The following is a 19,778-nucleotide window of genomic DNA, read 5'->3' on the forward strand; positions in this document are numbered from 1 at the left end:
TCTTTTGTCATGTGCCCTGTATATGTGTTGTCTCCTCCACCACCTCACCTTTTAATCCCGAGCCTTAGAAGTTAAAAAAGAACAAAATCGCTAACATTAGATTTACTAGTTGGAGTAAAACATCTGAAATTGTTGTTTTGTTTTTAATATAAAGATATTTGGCATAGATTTACATTGAAAGGTTAAGCATGCTAGCTCTCCTCACAGCACCTACAGGTGGTGTTAATGCTGTAAAATCTCCAGTGAAAGCCGTGATTTCTTCCTAGAATATATTCTTTCCAGCTGCTTTGGAAATACACTGCTGATAAGAGATTTGTTGGCTTTATTATTTAACTGTCCTATGTCACCAACTGTCACTCATGAAACAAAACTACAATTTATTTAGTTACATTTGCTGAGTTTTGGGCAGCAGCTTTGGTGACATGCAGCAGGATGCAGCCAGCAGGTGGCAGCATATAGATACACTTGTAACCCCAATTCATCCATACGTTTGTTAACTGCATATCCAGCATAGGGTTGCTGGTGCCCTCGTAGCCCCACAACCTGTTTAAAATAAAGGTAATCTCGCTGTATATATAATTTCTTTTTTTAAAATACCAATTAATACTGAAACACAAATTTAAGTAATTTATTAGCACAGATCTTATCAGGGTCATCTGTATATACCTACACTATGAAATTTACCATGGTTTTTTTTTTTTTTTAAATGTCACACAAAAAAACAGGATTTAAATTACATTTAATAGCAGCAAAGAAAGACTTGGGAAATACATAACATAATTAAACTATAACGTGCATAAGAAGTCATCTCATTCGAAATATGAAGAGAAACCCAGTAAAGTACAGTGCTCATTGTTTAGTATCAGCAGACAGGAGAGATAAATGCATAGTTTTTGAACTTTGTAAATAGTTATGTTGTCTTTCCTGCACTGTTATCAGTTTCCATCTCTGCTGCTCAGTTACATCTCATACAAGCACACCAGAAAAGAGTGTAGTATCACAGTACAGACTTCGATATAGCTGTGTATATGGATAACTGTTATGAACATGCCCAGTGACTACTATGCAGCAGTTTTTTGGTTGTCCTTCTGTTCAGGAGTTTACTGTATTAGCAGCTGTCAGGAGTGATGAGAACAGAGAGTCTGGCCGTTGCTTCAGCACATCTGGATGGTCTAATTCTGCCACCTGTCGAACAGAACACTTAGTGAGTTTAAGTTAAAGATTGTGTAATCATCTTTGATTTGTGTTCATTTGTGGATTGTTTTTTTTTTTTTTTTTTGGGGGGGGTTTGGGTACCTGTCCATTGTCCATGACCAGAATACGATCTGCATGCATAACAGTGTTGATGCGATGCGCTATGGTGAGCATGGTGCAGTCTTTAAAGGCCTCTTTGATGGTGTTTTGAATGAGAGCATCTGTTTCTGAATCGATGGATGCTGTGGCTTCGTCTAAAAGAATAATCTGCCAAAAAATAACCAGCGTAATGGTGGTTAGAAAGAAGAAAGCGGTGGATGGCAAAAGTGTCATAAAATACAAAAATGTTTACAGTGCTTATGTTATTATACACTTTGAATGCACGCAATGGTAAATAATTAATGGAAATATTGGTAGAGGCATCACAAGCTAATGTGGCAGCAGTATCCCAGCCAATAAACTGTATTTGCAAATTAAATTTAGTATCATCAAGAAGGTGTTATGTGTGTACACACCTTGGAGTTACGGAGTAGAGCCCTAGCCATACACATCAGTTGTCTCTCACCAACAGAGAAGTTCTCTCCATTTTCCAACACTGGTGCCTGTAGCCTTTCTTCCAGCTTGGAGATCTGATGGAACAAAATCATATTTTGGTACTGCCATTCATACCCCTCAGGCTAACAGAAAGAGGATATTCGCAGCAAAAAAGCCCACAAAATAAACTACAAAGTCGTATAATCCTTGCCTAAGGCAAGGCAATCAAAAGTTTGAACTCTTGTATGGAAAGACTATCTGCAGTTAAACAGGAGCAGCATAAGGATTCTGGGACGGTGCCTCGGGCTGGAGAGCCAGTGAGATTGGCTTGCAACCCCCATGCTAGTCTTGGATTAAGGACTACTACAGTTCATTTTTGCCAGAAAGGAATTCCTGAGCAGAGATGGGCAGTAACGGGTTACTTGGTAATTAGATTACCGTTACTTTCCCGTAGAAACGCTGCGTTACCTTGTTACTAAACCCGTGATTTTTTTTTTTTGATTTTTTTTTTTTTGGCGAGAATGTCTCATGACAGTGACGTAAGCGAGTGCGACGTTCGTGACAGCAGCTGTGTGCAGATCAACAATGGATCATATATCGAGTGCGGGAGAGAGTATGAGCGTGCAGCGTTTAAAGCGTGGAAGCACTGACCTTTAAGTTTGATTCCATAAAAAGTGACAAAAACATTAGTGTCTGTTGTGCGTGTTCAGCGAAAAAAAAAACCCTAAACTTCCAAGCAAGCACCGAGTGCGCTATGACGTAATGGGAAATTCACAGAGAAACTCGCGGATTCTTCAACTGACTGGTGCGGCACACCTGCACCAGGGCAAACCTCCGCCTACGCCACTCCTGCTTTACAGGTGAAAATAGAGCAGAAGGACTGCTAGTCTTTGACTTTATTTATTTTCTGCTGTGTTTTACTTGCATCTATTTGAAAGAGTGAGTGTTAACACAAAAAAATATTTTATTTTATGTGCTGGAATGTGCAGAAAATAGGTTTAAATGTTAAACTAATTTCTTCCAGTCAGAGAATGGTGCATATAATAAAATTTTCGCTTGATGCATAAAGTTAAAAGATTAAAACTGATAAAACAAGTTTAAAAAATTTACTTTTCCATTTGATTACATTTTGTATGATGGATTATGCAGAAATTAGATTTGGGCTGAAAGAGCTATTGCTTTATTACCTATTCAGGTTGTAAATAGTGTTTTTTAAAAAGTAGCTAAGTAATTAATAACTTTTGAAAATAAGTAATCAATAAAGTAACGGGATTACTTTTGGGGGAAGTAATCAGTAATTAGTTACTGATTACTTATTTCAAGTAACTTGACCAACACTGTTCCTGAGTGTATTCTGTGATAAACATTTAGACATGCCAGAACCTTATCAAACTTGTTGTAATAAAAATCTTTAGGGTTTATTACTTCCAGGTTCACGGCATGAGCGCAACATTAGTCAGCATTAGTGGTGCCATTAATAACTGCTAGAGAGTTGTTTTCCTCTGCGGAAAAACATGTGCCTGGACAGATGGTACTATAATTGTACACAGAGGAAGGTGAACTAAATGTAGGGCACTGGAGGAAAAAGTCCAAATTCCAAATTTTCAATGCAAAGATAAAGTAAATATGCAGAGCTCGTCAGAGAGTAAACAATACTGGCCAGTGGCAGAAAAATTGTTAAAAATCTAATAACTGATAGCTAATTAAAGGAAACAAAGAACAGAAGTAAAACTAAATAAACGTCATGAACAACATGAACATAGGATGTGTCAAAAAAATGAACATAAAATATATGTTTGGCTCTAGGGCTATTCCATTTTCTTTTAGGGCTATATCAGACGTGTCACAGAGACTGCAGTCTTACGCGTTGTGGGTTTTAGTTTTTGTCAAAGCAAAATCTTGGATAAAAGCAAGTGGCAAAACAAACAATAAGACTATACAATACTGATAACATACTGAGTCCTTTATATAGGTCTTCTCCAGTGCTGCCCAAATCTCCTCATCAGTGTAGTTATTAAACGGGTCTAGGTTGTACCTGTAGGAAAAACAGCTCTTTAGTGACTGACATGCAGGAGTAAAATCAGTGTGTGATTCTGTACTTCTGGTTCACTACCTTACTGTACCGATGAACAGCACAGGGTCCTGAGGGATGATGGACAACTTGCTGCGCAAATCCTGCAGGCCAATGGACATAATATCAACTCCGTCTATCTTTATGGTTCCTGCTGCAGGCTCTACTAGTCTGAATAGAGCTACTCCTAAAGAGGATTTCCCTACAGACACAAAGCACAGAGCAGAGTAGCTGAATATTACACTATAGCTGTTGAGAAGAGCTGATTAAAATTGTAATCTGCACTATGGAATAATTAGGAATTCACTGCTATAATAATTACAACCCTGTTTCCCAAAAAAAGGAAACTGTGCAAAATGAGCCATGCATGTCATGGCGGAGGCTCTGCCGAACCCCTGAGACCGACTCACCGAATGCAAAAGTTCTAACAAAACACATATTTAGGGTTCGATCGAACCCAGGTTAAGAACCACTGCTCTAAGATTAAATTGTCTGTCTCAGAGTGATGTTGAAAAACGAGTTCATGTATTTATCATCATTTCTAGGGTGTATTGTTGTAAATCATCATCACCCAAAGACTAGATGAAATCAACAAGAGAAACAGCTACTGAACCCAGAGCCTTACCAGAGCCAGTCCTTCCCACGATCCCCAGCTTCTCTCCAGGTTGAATGTGGAAATCAAGGCCATTTAGGACGATTGGTGTATTCTCTCTGTACCTCATCTTATAGTCTTTGAAGGAGACGCCCCCATTGCTAGGCCAGTCCTGTGGGATCTGAGCCTCTTTAACATGCCTGGGGGCCTCAGATTTACAATCCTGCAAATAAAAAAGTTTATTTTTTGAGTGAGGCAAACAGAGGGAATTTGGGGTTTGGTCTTGGCAAAACAATGAAAGATGGATCGTTTCCGGAGAGAAATCTGACCATGATGTATTCCTGCAGTCGCTCCACTGAGTTGAACCTTGCTTCCACTTCCGTTGACAGTCTTACTACATATTGAAGCAAGCCTGTCAACTGGACAATACGCAAAAGTTCTAACAAAACACAAACACACATTTCAACATGACTTAGACGTATAACTCTGCTCTCCTTATTTACCTGTATGGTATAGGTTATGGCCAGGCCTTTCAAGGATGGAGCGATAAAGTCATTACTGCTAAGCACTACAAACAGAGACACCAACAAGGTCATAATAGCAGCCATGAAGTCCAGCCAGAAAGAAAGCCACCGGGTGCCAGAATGAAACAATAAAAAGTGATTGGAGTTGATGTCATTCAGGGACTTGAACCTACAATATGACACAACGACGTGATGAGAGTTGAGAGCACCGATCAAAGACCACATCATTTACAGATATTTACAGAAGAACACATTATTTACTATTACGACCAGTAATAGAGAGCCTTTTATTTGTTTCTGTGAAAGAGTTCTGGTGTCTTACATTTCTATGTGACTGTTTCTTGTGTTGTAAGCATGGATGGTGCTGAGGCCCTGCAGTGTAGAAGTCGTTAGTGAGATACAGGGAGAACGGCTGATATTTTCCATCTTCTTCATAAGACGAATACCCCTTTGGAATAGGCTGCAGATAAATTCAAACAAATGTTGAGCAAACTGTACCTTAAACAACTATCTGCTCTCGCACTAAGACAATTTTTAAAACTTAACTCACAACAGAATGAGGGTAAACAAAGCTCCCATGATGACTACAGCCACAAGCATGTATGGAAAAACGGATGCGATGATGATAATTGTGAATGTGACGTGAAGACAATACTGCAGGAAAGAATCCATGACAAGAGGAAGCATAGTGTCCACCTCCTCTTGATCTTTAGAGAAACGGTTTAGAATTCGGCCTGTTGGAGTTGTGTCGAAGAAACTCATTGGACTGCCAAAAATCTGTGAGAGGAAAATACAAACAACAAAAATAATCATTCTTTGAATCATTGAGCAGTTAATCTGTGTTTCAATTGGTCATGTTGGATGGTAAACACTGGGGATTATTTCTTGGTACCTTCTTGAACATTGTGTTGTGGAGTTTGCAGGAGGCCCTCAAGGTGACGTAAGTATAAAAGAAGCAGTTGATGAGGGCAAGTACCACCATGATGAGCATCATCACACCATAAATCGTTTGGTAATAGTGCAGGTCTGGATTTTTTGAGATGTCACCTGGATCTGAACCTGGGTTAGTCGATGACTTCGATAAAACAGACAAAATATCTTTTGTTAGTGGAGAGAGAGTGGACTTGGCGTGTCTATCGTTTCAGTGGGTCTTTCTTGAACTGTCATCTTGAATGACAAGACACAGCTAGAGAGCAGTTTTCTAATACAGCAGTGCATGGAAACTAATTTCTTTCCAGATCCAGAATTTGCTAAATAAAGAACATAACACTCCAGCATGCAAAAGTACTGTTAAAGAACAATTTTTAGCAGTAATGCTGTTGGAGCATGGTTAGGGTTAGGCTCAAGCTAAACAAGCGTAATGAGTAGACTAAGATGTGCCAGTATTCTGTGTACTGATAGGCTGGAATAATACGAGAGTGTACCACTAAGAAATGTGCAAGCTGGAATATTATGTTCTTCATCACATTGGTTCTGCCCAGACCATTCAGTTAGCACTCTGTTCTTTACAGGTATGCTGGACCCTGTAAAAGATTCACACTGCAGCAGTATAATGAGCACATCCAATAATCTGATCTTAATAAGAACTGCTCAAGGCCAAAGAGCACTAACTCTCACAGACCTCACTTGACCACCACCTGAACTCATCACTAGTAAGTATTTGTGGGTTACTTAAAAGCTGAGATAGCCTGGAAAAAGCCAAAAATTCAAGGTTTGACCTTAAGTCCATTGTAACCCTCTAATTTTAAAGAGACTGGCTAACACGGGCAATCTTACTTGAAACAATGTACCTTCTGGTGCTTGTAATCATCTTTATTGGATTCACTTGTGTTAGGCTACACAGTGACTGAGAGCTCATAGTCATTTCACCCAAGCTGTTTATGCATGATGAGATTATTTTTGTGTGAATGCTAGAGAGAGAGGATTCTCACCCCATTACCCTTTCCAAGCCAGAAGCTGAGCCACCAGTTGCTGAAGGCTGTGGATCCAATCATCAGGACAATGTTCAGGACAGTGAGAAAGACGAGAATGTAGCCTGTAGCAAAGAGTTGCAGCACAACTATTAAGTACATATTGGTACATTATTGCTTAAAATCATGTAAATGCATGTGTGTGTTATATCAGACCTCCAGCTGCTTGACAGTACCGGTGGTAGGTTCTTAAGGAGACAGCACCCTCTGTGGAGGACTCTTGATGGACCAGCTGGTCATCAGACTTGACAGGAGCTTAAAACAGGGAAAATATTTTAATAGAGTCGTAACAGGATTAGTGACTTCCATTTGCATTGACATGCATCACATGTGCATTTCCATTATAAAAAATATTTAAAAAATCTAAAGTATTGCTTGGTGTAAAAAAGGGGATCACATAACAACTAAATATGTAATAGTGAAACAGCTGACAAATGGTGGGATGACACTCAGAATTAAGTGAACTTTAAAGACTTACGCTTTTGCTCAGCTGTTGTTTCATGATCCTTTTCATCTGACATGTCAAATGCTGAAAGGAAGAATAGAAGTAATTTTATCATTCTACTAATCACAAAAATTGACTTAAATTATCATTGTCCACATATTGTAAGACATAACTGCAAAGAGTTGAACCACAGACCCCTACAGCAAGGAAATCTGGAAACTGATCACTTGTATACATTGTATCCATAGAGGGAAGAGTCACTTTAAATAATAATAATAATGGATTTATAAAGCGCTTTACAATGCCACTATTCATTCACTCTTGCATTCACACACTGGTGGAGGCAAGCTACAGTTGTAGCCACAGCTGCCCTGGGGCAGACTGACAGAAGCGAGGCTGCCATATCGCGCCATCGGCCTCTCTGGCCAACACCAGTATGCGGTAGGGTAAAGTGTCTTGCCCAAGGACACAACGACCAGGACAGAGAGCCCGGGGATCGAACCGGCGACCTTCCGGTTACAGATGGGCCAATGAAGATGGGCCAATGAAGATGGGTCAATGATGCATATAAATATGATAGTAATGTTATGTCATGACCTTCACAGGTCATGTTTTTGGTACGAAGTCACAAGAACTTATAATATGGGTATATAGCAAAAACAGCCAGGTCAACAAGTTTGCTGCCCTGTCTGTTATTACTTTACAAGGCCTTGTTTTTGCTTTACAAAACTTTGACCTGTCCCTGGTTATACAGTTGCTCTTTAACAATCAAAAGTACTGATGTGTCAACACTGCACGTGCATTGGCACAGCAACATTTAGAAAGTGTCAGCGTCATCCCCCTGAACACTGGTCTCTGGACAGTGAAAAAACAAAAATCCCACCGTATTCAAAAAAGCACAACTAAATCAAATCAAATCAAATCACTACTAAAACATGTAAAGTCTGTCATGAATTCAAAAACACCCAAAAAGTTCAAATTATTAAAATGATTTTCTTCCTAGTTTTTTTTACCAGGGTTTGCCATCCCACTGTCTGCACGATATCTGAGCTCAACCTCTTTCAACTCAGGGGCATCTTGGGATGATAAATCCTCCTCTTCCTCTCCCTCCTCATTCTGAGTCTGACAAGCAAGAATATCAGGAACACAGCATTACAGCACAGCCCGTACAAACGTATAACCACAAATGGAATGATTTGTACCTTGTTTTACAACTGATCATTAAGTTTATTGTTTTTGACATAATAAAACAATAAAGAACAGGTGAGGTGGTTTGCAGGAACATAATAATAAGAATCAAAGATAAAAATAGAAGAGGTACAAGATGCATGCTTTTAATTTAGGGTATACTTACTTTGGACTGTTCCATCTGGTAATTGGTGATGAGCTGAGCATAGCGTCCGCTGGCGTTCATCAAGGTTTGGTGGTTTCCGGCCTCCCTGATCTCCCCGTCATCCAGAACCAGGATGTCATCACAGAACTCCAAATACTAGCAAGCATAAGTGAGAACAACTGTGGCAACAAAATCTACAGACCTGTTCAAAACTATAATCACATGTACGTACATATTTATGTCATTTGACAGATGTTCTTATCTCCAGTAGCGTGACTTACGAAATGGCTTAGAACTCACGGGTAAGAGCACCAGTCAAATACTCTTCCTCAGATTAGTGACTTATGATTAGTAGGTAAACTATTAGCCAAGAATGCCTTCTAGGTTTTTTCAGATTTGACTGAATTGGTCCAAAATGTCCATCCATCCATCTTCATCCGCTTTATCCGGGGCCGGGTCGCGGGGGCAGCAGCCTAAGCAAAGAGGCCCAGACCTCCCTCTCCCCAGCCACCTCCTCCAGCTTATCCGAGGGAATACCAAGGCGTTCCCAGGCCAGCCGAGAGATATAATCTCTCCAGCGTGTCCTGGGTCTGCCCCGGGGCCTCCTCCCGGTGGGACATGCCTGGAACACCTCACCCAGGAGGCGCCCAGGGGGCATCCTTGTCAGATGCCCGAACCACCTCAGCTGGCTCCTTTCGATGTGGAGCAGCAGCTGCTCTACCCTGAGCCCCTCCCGGATGGCCGAACTTCTCACCCTATCTCTAAGGGAGAGGCCAGCCACCCTTCGGAGGAAGCTCATTTCTGCCGCTTGTATCCGCGATCTCGTTCTTTCGGTCACTACCCACAGCTCGTGGCCATAGGTGAGGGTAGGGACGTAGATCGACCGGTAAATTGAGAGCTTCGCTTTTACACTCAGCTCCCTCTTCACCACGACGGACCGGTGCAGCATCCGCATTACTGCAGCTGCAGCCCCAATCCGTCTGTCGATCTCCGGCCCCTCCTTGAATCGCTACCTTATCGTGGTGGAGGGGTTTGTGTGTCCCAGGGATCCCAGGGGCTATGTTGTCTGGGGGCTTTTGCCCCCTGGTAGGGTCTCCCATGGCAAATTGGCCCTGGGTGAGGGACCAGACAAAGAGCGATTCTGAAGACCCTTATGAAAAGGACAGCGAGGGAACAGTTTACCCTGCCCGGGATAGGGTTACCGGGGCCCCGCCCTGGAGCCAGGCCCGGGGAGGGTGCCCGAGGGCGAGCGTCTGGTGGCCGGGCCTTAGTCCATGGGGCCCGGCCGGGCACAGCCCGAAGAGGAGACATGGGCCCATCCTCCCGCAGGCCCACCACCCGCAGGAGGCGCCATAGGGGTCGGGTGCATTGTGTGCCGGGTGGCGGCCAGGAGCGGAGGCCCTGGCGGACTGACCCCCGGCTGCCAAGACTGGCAATAGGGACATGGTCCAAAATGTCATATTTAAAAATACAATTTTAGACAATATGCATATTAATTTCATGAATATGTATATTCATATTCATGAAATCTGATTTCCAGATTTCAGAGTCTCAGACCAAGCTATGATCCATCAAGTAACCTGGTTAATTTTTCACTTTGGTTTTTATACAGATTAACAAAATGGAATATAGTGATTTTTATAAAACATTAACGGATGTTTTTCTATTCTTCCTGTCATGGTAAGACATGGCCTCTGACTGTAAAATTACAATATATATGGTCAGGAAAGTCTTCTTTTAACTGCTTACATCAGTTGTTCTTGTCATTTAGTGTTATTCTTTAGTGAAAGCACTAAAGAATGAAACCGTGTTCTTACCTGGAGCTGGTGTGTAACCAGTATGACAGATTTTCCTTGGAGTTCCTTCTTTATGCATTCTTCAAAAATATGTTTCCCCACATGAGCGTCAACAGCAGATAGAGGATCGTCAAGGAGGAAGATGTCCTTGTTGGAGTAGACTGCTCTGGCCAGGCTGATCCTCTGCTTCTGTCCCCCTGACAGATTAAGCCCCCGCTCCCCAATCTGACAAAATGTCAGTAAGACTTAATATAATCCAGAAATTTACTCAATCTTTATGGAAGAGATGGTATTATATTTTAAATATTGTAATTCATTACATTATACTAGTGCATTTATTCCATACAACACTATGGCATTATTCTGTCTCAATTAGGGCTGCTCGATTATGGCAAAAATGATAATCACGATTATTTTCACTGAAATTGAGATCTCGATTATTTGACGATATTTATTTAACCCTTACGACCTACTATAGAACCAAGTCCGCCAGAGCTTATATTATTTTTTTACATGTTGTAGTGCCATTTGTGGGAGCATTTCAAGTTGCTATACAACTGTTATAGCCCATATTTTAATAATATGTATGCATTAAGTCCATAGTAACTACATTAATTGCAAAAAAGTGCAATAAACTACAAAAAAATTGAAAATCATTTTTGTTTTGTTTTTTACATATATTTCTACTTGGAGAAATTTAAGAGGTTTATCCCTCAAAACTTTAAATACAAAAAAGTTGCAAAAAATAGTTTACAACAACAGGAAATTTATTTTGAGTGTCTTCATAGTTTTATTTTGGAGATACACCAATTTTTATATACTGCAGGAAAAACGAAAAAACAATCCTATGATGCAAATTTGCAAAGAAAACAGCATGTGCATCAAAATAAACTATTTCCAGCAGTGCAATTCGAGTTCTAAGCATCACAGAAACTATTCAGAAAAGTCAAACATGACTTATAAAAACACCAGTATAGGCTTTTAAGGCCTACAAGTAAAAAACTAAATTTTCCGCGAAAATGACGTCACTTCCGGTTTCGGGCAGGAAATGGCGGACATGCGATAGTTCGCGCTGACATCTGTTTCACTGTGGGAAGTGTTACGAACAGCTGATTGGATCGGCAAAGCGTGTTTCTGGAATATTATGTTTTTGTTCCTGCAAGCGCTTTTTATGCAATTTTTGCAAAGCTATATGTGGAACGAAACCGTGACCGAGGACAAGCTGATGTCAAGTACAACTCCTCTGGTTTCATATGCAAAAAAAAATTATTGCGCTAGCTTACACGGTTCAGGTTCTTCAGGAATTTAAAAATAGTTACACAAAACAGAGCGTGCAGCTCGGACCGGCTTTAAAGGGTTAACAATAACAACGTATTGAATAATGACTTTAAAAAATAATATAAAATAGTGTGCAACACCACTGAAGTTTTTTTTACCTCTCTTTTCAACCAACGGCAGTCACTCTCCTCTCCAAATAACTTCTGCTTAGCTTTCCGAGCTTCCCTCGGGTCCTCTTAATCAGCGGTCTCCACCCTTTTTTGCGCCATGGACCGGTTTATGCCCGACAATATTTTCACGGACCGGCCTTTAACGTGTCGCGGAAAAATGAGGGAGGGGCTAATAATCGGCTCAGTCATTTTTAATGATTGTTGAAAGCCCAGATCGTAATCGTGATTAAAATTCGATTAATTGAGCAGCCCTAGTCTCAATATACCCTCCTTTATCTTCACATAGTAGTTGCTGGAGGGGAGATATGATTGTTACAGTTTGTTTAACTTCAAATGGTAAATGGCCTGTATTTGTATAGCGCTTTTACTAGTCCCCCCTAGGGACCCCAAAGTGCTTTACACACCCAGTCATCCACCCATTCACACACACATTCACACACTGGTGGAGGCAGCTACAGTTGTAGCCACAGCTGCCCTGGGGCAGACTGACAAATAGCTCATTATTTATTTTGGACTTTGTTGAATTGTATGTTTAAACGACTAGGACACATGACACAAGGCTTTTTTTTCTACTTATCTAGCAGATACTTGTTTATGCAGATAAGGACTTTCAATGAATTTCTTTGACAGTTTAACCTCCTAAGACCCGAACTCTTTCACGACATGCATTTTTAATTTCTCTTTGATATTTGGGCTGATTGGGACCCGATGAATGTAAAAACAAAGAATTACCAGATTTTTTTTTTTTTACCTTATTTTTGTTTTTAAGAAAGATAAGAGCCACAAATGAGGATATTTGTTTAAAATTTTGATAGAACAGTAGCATTATAATGTCCTCGTAAGTGGATATCAGGCCCATGTAGAGCAAAATTGAGTATTTTGGTCTATCCATCCATCCATTCGCTTCCGCTTATCCGTTTTCAGGGTCGCGGTGGGCGCTGGAGCCTATCCCAGCTGTCATAGGGCGAAAGGCGGGGTACACCCTGGACTAGGGATGAGTATCGTTTAGGTTTTATCCGATACCAGTACCAAACCGGTACTTTTGAAACGGTGCCGGTGCTTAAACGGTGCTCAAACCGGTGCTCAAACCGGTGCTTAAAGAATGGAGAACACAAAATTGGTCCAAAAACCTCTCATGTTCAGCTGTTTTTTTTGTAAAAAGATAGCAATGTTAGCCTTTTCTGCAGCTATGGGGCATATATGGTATTGCTCTTGGCTGGAAGCAGTGCTTAAACAATGGAAAAAACACAAACTTTGTCCAAAAACCTCTCATGTTTACAGTAACTGTTTTCCACTTTTTCTTTGGTCATTTTAGCCTTTTTGGCCAGGGTGAAGGGAGTATCTGCCATCAAACAAGAAGACAGCCGCATGTAGCTATGATGATGTTTGCTAGTTCACCTTACATGCATTAATGTAATAACGTGGTTAGCCTACTAAAGGTAAATTACACACGAGCAACATTAAGCTACTCACGCAGAGAAGAACGGCTGCTGCTGCCATTAAATACGGTGCATTTCTTTGCTTTTTAAAAAAAACGCTATGCGTCGCCAGGTGTTTCATCAGATTCGAGGTGTTAGCTCCTTTGCACAGTATCACCTTAAAGCATTTGTTGCAGGCTGCTGAGTTTGCATCTTTTGCTGTGAAATACAGCCAGACTTTTGACCGCTTTGCCTTGGGCATTTTTAATCTGTTGCTCTGCTCTAAAGTACCTGGACCCGCCTACTATCCTCGGAAACGTAAAATGATTGGCTAGAATCTAAAGTGTATCACAGCTCAGGAAAGAAAAGCACCGAAATAAAGCACCGAAATGTGCGCTGCTTTTCGGTCTGGTTACTACCGTTTATGTCAGAACCGATACCGGTACCCATCCCTACCCTGGACAGGTCGCCAATCTGTCGCAGGGCTAACACACAGAGACAGACAACCATTAACACCTAGTGGCAATTTGGATTATCCAATTAACCTATCCCCACAAGCTGCATGTCTAGCTTGGGCAGTGGGAGGAAGCCGGAGTACCCGGAGGGAACCCACGCAAACACGGGGAGAACATGCAAACCCACACAGAAAGACCCCGGCCTGATGGTGGAATTGAACTCAGGACCTTCTTGCTGTGCGGCAACAGTGCTAACCACTGTGCCACCATGCTGCCCTATTTTGGTCTAAATAACCCAAAATGTGATGTCCACATATGTGGACGCCAGGTCCTAGGAGGTTAAAGAGAGAGCACCTACCTCAGTTTGGTCACCGAATGGCAGAATCTTCAGGTCAGCTCTGAGGCTACAGACATCCACAACCCTGTCATATCTGTGGAGTGACAATGTAAGATAGTGCCCTGATTGAGAGAAATATAGTGTATCGAACAGAACCATTTAAATAATTCTAAAAATCCAATGAGTCCAATAACATATGTAATCAGGATAAGCACTGGTCTCTGGAAAACTTTTCTTTGAAAAAGAATTCCTTTAATTTGCTCAGACATATGGTGCCTGGTGGTTTATGAGAGGTTATGAAAGGGCCCTTTCACTTTCTGTTAAGTCAACACTACAGAGGTCAGCAAGTTTCCCTTCTCACCATCACTAAATTGAACTTCCTATTAGGGATGCACCGATACCGGTATCTGGTATCGGCCTCGATACCACATTTTCTAAAGTACTCGTACTCATTAAAAGTCCCCCGATCCTGGGAACCGATACCACGGTCTGAGACCTGTCTATGTTTGAGCGGCATGTAAGGGGTTAATCACAAGCGCCAAGTGCCCGCCCCCAGGCCCCGGCTGCAGTTCAGAGCGGGGAGAAGGCAAGGCGAGACATGTCAGCTGTGTGGAACTATTTCAAAGTGAACGAAGACGTGAAAACAAAGGCGGACTGCAAATTGTGCTCAGCGAAATTGTCCAGAGGAGGCTCAAAAGGTAGCGCATTTAACACAAGTAATTTAATCAAGCACCTAAAACCCCAACACGACAACAAGTACAAAGAGTTTACCCACGCTTATTTACCCATGCTTATTAGCACAGAGGAGCATAGCTGATGCTATAGCAGTGGGACGGAAACTAGTTGGGCATTTTAAACATTCCGCCTTAGCCTACTCCTGCCTCGAGGACATTCAGGGACAGCTCAACCAGCCAATAAAGAGACTGCAGCAGGACCTACAGACGCGCTGGAACAGCACGTATTACATGCTCCAGTCCCTCATTGAGCAAAAGCGAGTGCTGGAGGTGTATGTGTCCGAGCACGAACTCCCTGACTATCTCACCGCTCACCAATGGGCTCTTATGGAGACGACTGTTGCCATCCTCGCCCCCTTTGAGGAACTAACTAAAAAAGTGAGCAGCTATGACGCACTAGCCTCTGATGTCATCCCAGCTGTGACTGTGCTAGTGAGACTTCTAAACAGAGAAACAGATGAGGACCACGGCGTCAAGGCAATGAAAGCAACCTTACAGGCAGCTGTCAAGAAGCGCTTCAGTGACGTCGAGACCAACCCACTGTACTTCATCTCCACCATACTTGACCCAAGGTAAAGTCTGTGTGCTATAGGTATTCAATGATAAACTACAGTACTAAATGTAAGATTATTTTACATCTGAAATATTATATATTTGTAACTAAAATACACAAATACAAATGTATGCAATATATATAATATGAAATACATTTCCCTTATTACTACCAGAAAGTCAAATGGCTGGCATTTGTCAATGAGTAAGTACTTGGTATCGGTATCGGCGAGTACTGAAATGCAAGTACTCGTACTCGTTTTCCAAAAAAGTGGTATCGGTGCATCCCTACTTCCTATTGTAACCCTGTCAGATAATGAAGATGACCTCCACCTTTATTACATTCTTATCAGATGCAAATTCACAAAGATAAGATGAACTTTCTCCTAGTTAAACATTTTTCATGTAAGGTAAAGTCACAGGGAATATATAGTCAAATCTAAAACGCTTGCCCTCATTTTCATAGTCTTGGTTGGTGCAGTAACTAAAATCATATTGCCCCAAATGAAATCTCCTTATTTTATAATAATACCTGTTCTTTTCATATTCAAGTCTTAGCTACTCAAAAATAGTGACAAGCGCTGATTTATGTTAAATTATCAATTACTTGGTTTGGTCAAAAGGTTCCCCCATGAGGATATTTTCTTGAACAGTTCCGTGGAAAATCCAGGCCTGCTGGGAGACGTAAGCAAATGTCCCATCGGCTGTGATGGAGCCCCGAAGAAGGTGCATCTAAAAGATAAAATCAAGGAGACAGAAAAGCTATATTTACTGGACATTTTATGTACAGTTAGAAATAGTAAAAACTTCTTCTTTCTCCTCCTTCGTCTCTTGTTAGACCTTATCAAGGCTGATCGTATGCCCTATTCATATATATGTATTGACTTTCATCCCTTTTCTCTCCAGTGTGTACTTCCACCTCTCCAGGCTCTTTTCCACCTGCTCCACACTCTTAATAAAGATCACAGTATCATCTGCATACATCCTAGTTCACAGAGACTTCTGCCTGACCTTTTCTATCAGCATATCCATCACCACTGCAAAGAAGAAGAGGCTCAGAGCCACTCATTGATATAATCCCATTTTCACTCCTACCACAAACCTCACAACTGTCTCGTTGTCCTCGTACATGTCTTGCACCACCCTAACATATTTCTCTGCTACTGAGAGAAGTGCAGCAGCACCACAGTTTGTCTTGTGACACCATACCATAAACCTTTTCTAGATTCACACAAAGACACAGTGCAACTTCTTCTTACCTTCTCTCTACTTCTCGGTCAACAATCTCAAAGCAAACATCAAATCTATAATGCTCTTTCCTGGCATGAAGCCATTGTTCTGCTCACTGATCGTCACCTTTCTTACTAACCTACCTTCAACAATTTTTTCCTGTAGCTTTATGGTATGACTCAAAAACTTTATCACTCTCTGTCATCTACATAATTCTGAAGATAAAGTTGGAGATTACTACTATGTTTGCAAACAAACTGTAACAGCTTCCTTCTACACAAGTGTTATGCAGATAAGATATGTAGAAGATTGTTTTGTTATATACTAAGATACAGCTTGACCCCTGCATGAAGAAGAAGTGCAAGCATGCAGAATTTCCCCAACTCAGACAGTGCCCTGCTTCTAGTCTCTGGATTGATAAGACTTGTTTAGCTTATCTGCTACATATATCCTGTTGAACTATGTTTGACCTGTGTAGGGTGACTAGTTTTCTGTCTTGCAACAGGGTAACAACCTATACAGGTGGGGTCTGCTTCCCCTGTTCCAGAGAATTCCTCACTTCAATCCTGCATGCCTTGTACTGACTGAATTCCTTCATGCAAGAATAAACCTCGCAAATGAACTCCAGTAGTAGGACTTATTTAATCGACTACATTTAAATAACAGACATTAGCTGAATCCTAGTAGCATTAGCACAAGTTTTGCCTAATAACGTGTCTTCAAGCTAACAAAACAAAAAGAAGAAAAAGGTTATTACACTTTTGCACATCACCCTTGCCCTGGTCATAAATGCCTTTCAAGTCTTCATCCTCTTCATAGCTGCCCTCACCTTCTTATTAATCCCCTGCACTTCCTGATTCACAAACTTTCCTCCAACAGTCCTCCTGTTTCGCTCACTGTCTACATTCACTGAATCCTCAAGGTCCTCGTTCTATCTTCTCAACGCATGCAAATAACGAAAGAGTGAACAAAAATAAATAAAAGAAAACTATAAAGAAACGATACAAAATAACAGAAAAGGACAAAAACACAAAAGAGAAAGCAACCTGTTCCAAAATGCTGGAAATCAGTGATGTCTTTCCACTTCCCACATTCCCACAGACACCGAGCAGGTTGCCCTTCGGGAAATACCAGAGACAATCAGTTTACTTTTAATAGAATGCAGATAACCTGAGATATCATTATCAGAATTGAATCACACCTTAGGCAGTGTGAAGGAGATGTTTTTCAATGCTGATGAGGATTCAGTCTCAGCTGTCTTGTGTTCTGACACTCCGCTGGCTGTGCTGGGTGGGGGGGAAGACTGGCTTTCAGGTCTGGTCCAGGAAAATGTAGCATTTTTCATCACTATAGCCGAGTCATTATCTACCTTTTTCATCAGGTAGGGCTCAGGATTCTGGATCAGCAAAATTTTCTGAAATAACAACAAACAGCATTTACAAGCTTATCTGTGTTTTTCTGTTGATATTTCTGAATGAAAGTCAGATACAAGGTGTGACAAAAGCAAGGGTTAAAGTAAGACAGGAATCAAAGCAGCGTTAAACCAGATTTGTGATGCAGGTTGACAATATATCTTATATTTAAAAGATGTGTACCTGAGATGACCTTATCATGCATAGCATCTGCCACTGGCAGCCAGCAGTACAAAAAAAATAAAACTGTGATTTTAGAAACGTCTGAATTGTGAGGTTTTGGCTCGCTTGTACATATGCTGACTTCATTATTTGAAAGTGTGTTCATATGAGCATGCATCAGTGTAAGAATATATATGACAAAAGACACAAAAAGCACAATAGAGTCACTACATGAATTGTTAACAGTTACAGAGGGCACAAAACAAATAATTTACCCTTAATCGTTTTAGTGCTACAACAGCCTCAGCTGTGGCCTTCACAGACGGGGGCAGGATAAAGAGGGAGAACCTCATGCAGTTGAAGATGCCAATTGTGGTAAAAGCCTAGTAAAAACAAAGAATTATGTTAAGACACTATATATGATTATGGAATGCAAGAAAATCATGTTGATATTAAATGGGCCACAGCAATCTGGTTTAGCACAATCGCAATTAAAGGAATGCAATAAACCTTTATTTCATTATCTTATGACTCATATCCAAACAGTCTGAGTTTCAGAACTGCAGAATCTCAGACTTGTTACTTTAAGTTGACATGTTAGTTAAAGGTGTTTTTCCGCCTGTACAGTTTTAGTATACTGCTGTAGTACTCACATCAGAAGTGCTGAGAGGTAACCCCAACAAAGTGTGAACCAGAAAGGTGAGGATAGTGGCAATGGCGGGTAGGATGTTGACGATGCTTATATTAATAGTCTGGACATAACTGACCTTCTGTAGTTGTTTCTTTTCATTTTTCCTTAAGCCTGTAAGAATTAAAAGTTTTTCATTAGTTAACTTTATCTTTAGTGACTTACCTTTTTTCTTTACTGTAGTTCTTTAGTGAGCACCTTAGTAATGAGCAATAAGGCATTCAGATGACTACATTATGATCATTTTTTAAACAAGAAACTACCAAGAGTACAGACTGAAGACCTAGACCTCACAGTGTTGATAAGAAAGTTAACAAGATCATAAGATACTAAAGCATATCATATTCCCACATGCACTTTACTTGTCATAGGAAAATGAGAACACGTGCCCCAGATTTGGCAGCAAGCCAATGAATGTCCATAAAAGTTCAAGGTAAATTGAAAGTAAGTGAGAGTTCAAGATGTTCTCACAAACAACTGCATGTTTTAGAGGCAGATGACTGCTTCAACTTGTAATGAAGGGAGTCTAACAAATAGATATACTTGTGAGAGGTACATAAAAGTGTATGGATTAGTTAGACATGAAGTCACCTTACTCATTATAGATCTGTAGTTGCGGTCAGAAGTTCACATACACTCATGAATGTCATTGTAATTTAGGGCTTTAACTATTTCTTTAAACAGTTCTGTCTTTGGGATGTAATGACGGTGTTGATGGTTCTACAATGTGTTTTCACTTGACTGGACCAAAACCTATTATTATCTCGTTAGTGATAATGATTAATGGCAACTTTTAGGTTCTTTTTGCCAGCATAAAAAGGATTTCATTAACAACAATCATTGGACGGACCAATACTCAGAACAATGGGGAAGAGAAAGAACT

General features: G+C 40.8%; 1 protein-coding gene across 4 annotated transcripts in view; it reads right to left on the bottom strand.

Moving 5' to 3' along the window:
- Positions 1-722: 722 nt before the first annotated feature.
- abcc12 (ATP-binding cassette, sub-family C (CFTR/MRP), member 12) overlaps positions 723-19,778 on the bottom strand; it is a 40,436-nt gene continuing 21,380 nt past the window's right edge. For all 4 annotated transcript variants that reach the window (XM_085437438.1, XM_085437495.1, XM_085437558.1 and 1 more), the window contains 23 exons: positions 18,861-19,009; positions 18,483-18,590; positions 17,835-18,047; positions 17,680-17,751; positions 16,011-16,135; positions 14,139-14,211; positions 10,481-10,684; positions 8,685-8,819; positions 8,344-8,452; positions 7,364-7,414; positions 7,042-7,140; positions 6,847-6,950; positions 5,808-5,990; positions 5,466-5,692; positions 5,238-5,375; positions 4,895-5,084; positions 4,721-4,810; positions 4,425-4,614; positions 3,842-4,001; positions 3,685-3,763; positions 1,710-1,823; positions 1,297-1,461; positions 723-1,185 (listed from right to left, as the gene is read on the bottom strand). In XM_085437438.1, the coding sequence (XP_085293564.1) occupies positions 1,093-1,185; positions 1,297-1,461; positions 1,710-1,823; positions 3,685-3,763; positions 3,842-4,001; positions 4,425-4,614; positions 4,721-4,810; positions 4,895-5,084; positions 5,238-5,375; positions 5,466-5,692; positions 5,808-5,990; positions 6,847-6,950; positions 7,042-7,140; positions 7,364-7,414; positions 8,344-8,452; positions 8,685-8,819; positions 10,481-10,684; positions 14,139-14,211; positions 16,011-16,135; positions 17,680-17,751; positions 17,835-18,047; positions 18,483-18,590; positions 18,861-19,009 (3,071 nt within the window). In that variant the 3' untranslated portion in view covers positions 723-1,092. The remainder of the gene's footprint in view (positions 1,186-1,296; positions 1,462-1,709; positions 1,824-3,684; positions 3,764-3,841; positions 4,002-4,424; positions 4,615-4,720; positions 4,811-4,894; positions 5,085-5,237; positions 5,376-5,465; positions 5,693-5,807; positions 5,991-6,846; positions 6,951-7,041; positions 7,141-7,363; positions 7,415-8,343; positions 8,453-8,684; positions 8,820-10,480; positions 10,685-14,138; positions 14,212-16,010; positions 16,136-17,679; positions 17,752-17,834; positions 18,048-18,482; positions 18,591-18,860; positions 19,010-19,778) is intronic.

Source organism: Copadichromis virginalis, linkage group LG1 (assembly GCF_057382275.1).
Source record: "Copadichromis virginalis isolate Kocher_CV1m ecotype Utaka linkage group LG1, C_Virginalis_male_GT1.1, whole genome shotgun sequence".
Classification (NCBI taxonomy): Eukaryota; Metazoa; Chordata; class Actinopteri; order Cichliformes; family Cichlidae; genus Copadichromis; species Copadichromis virginalis.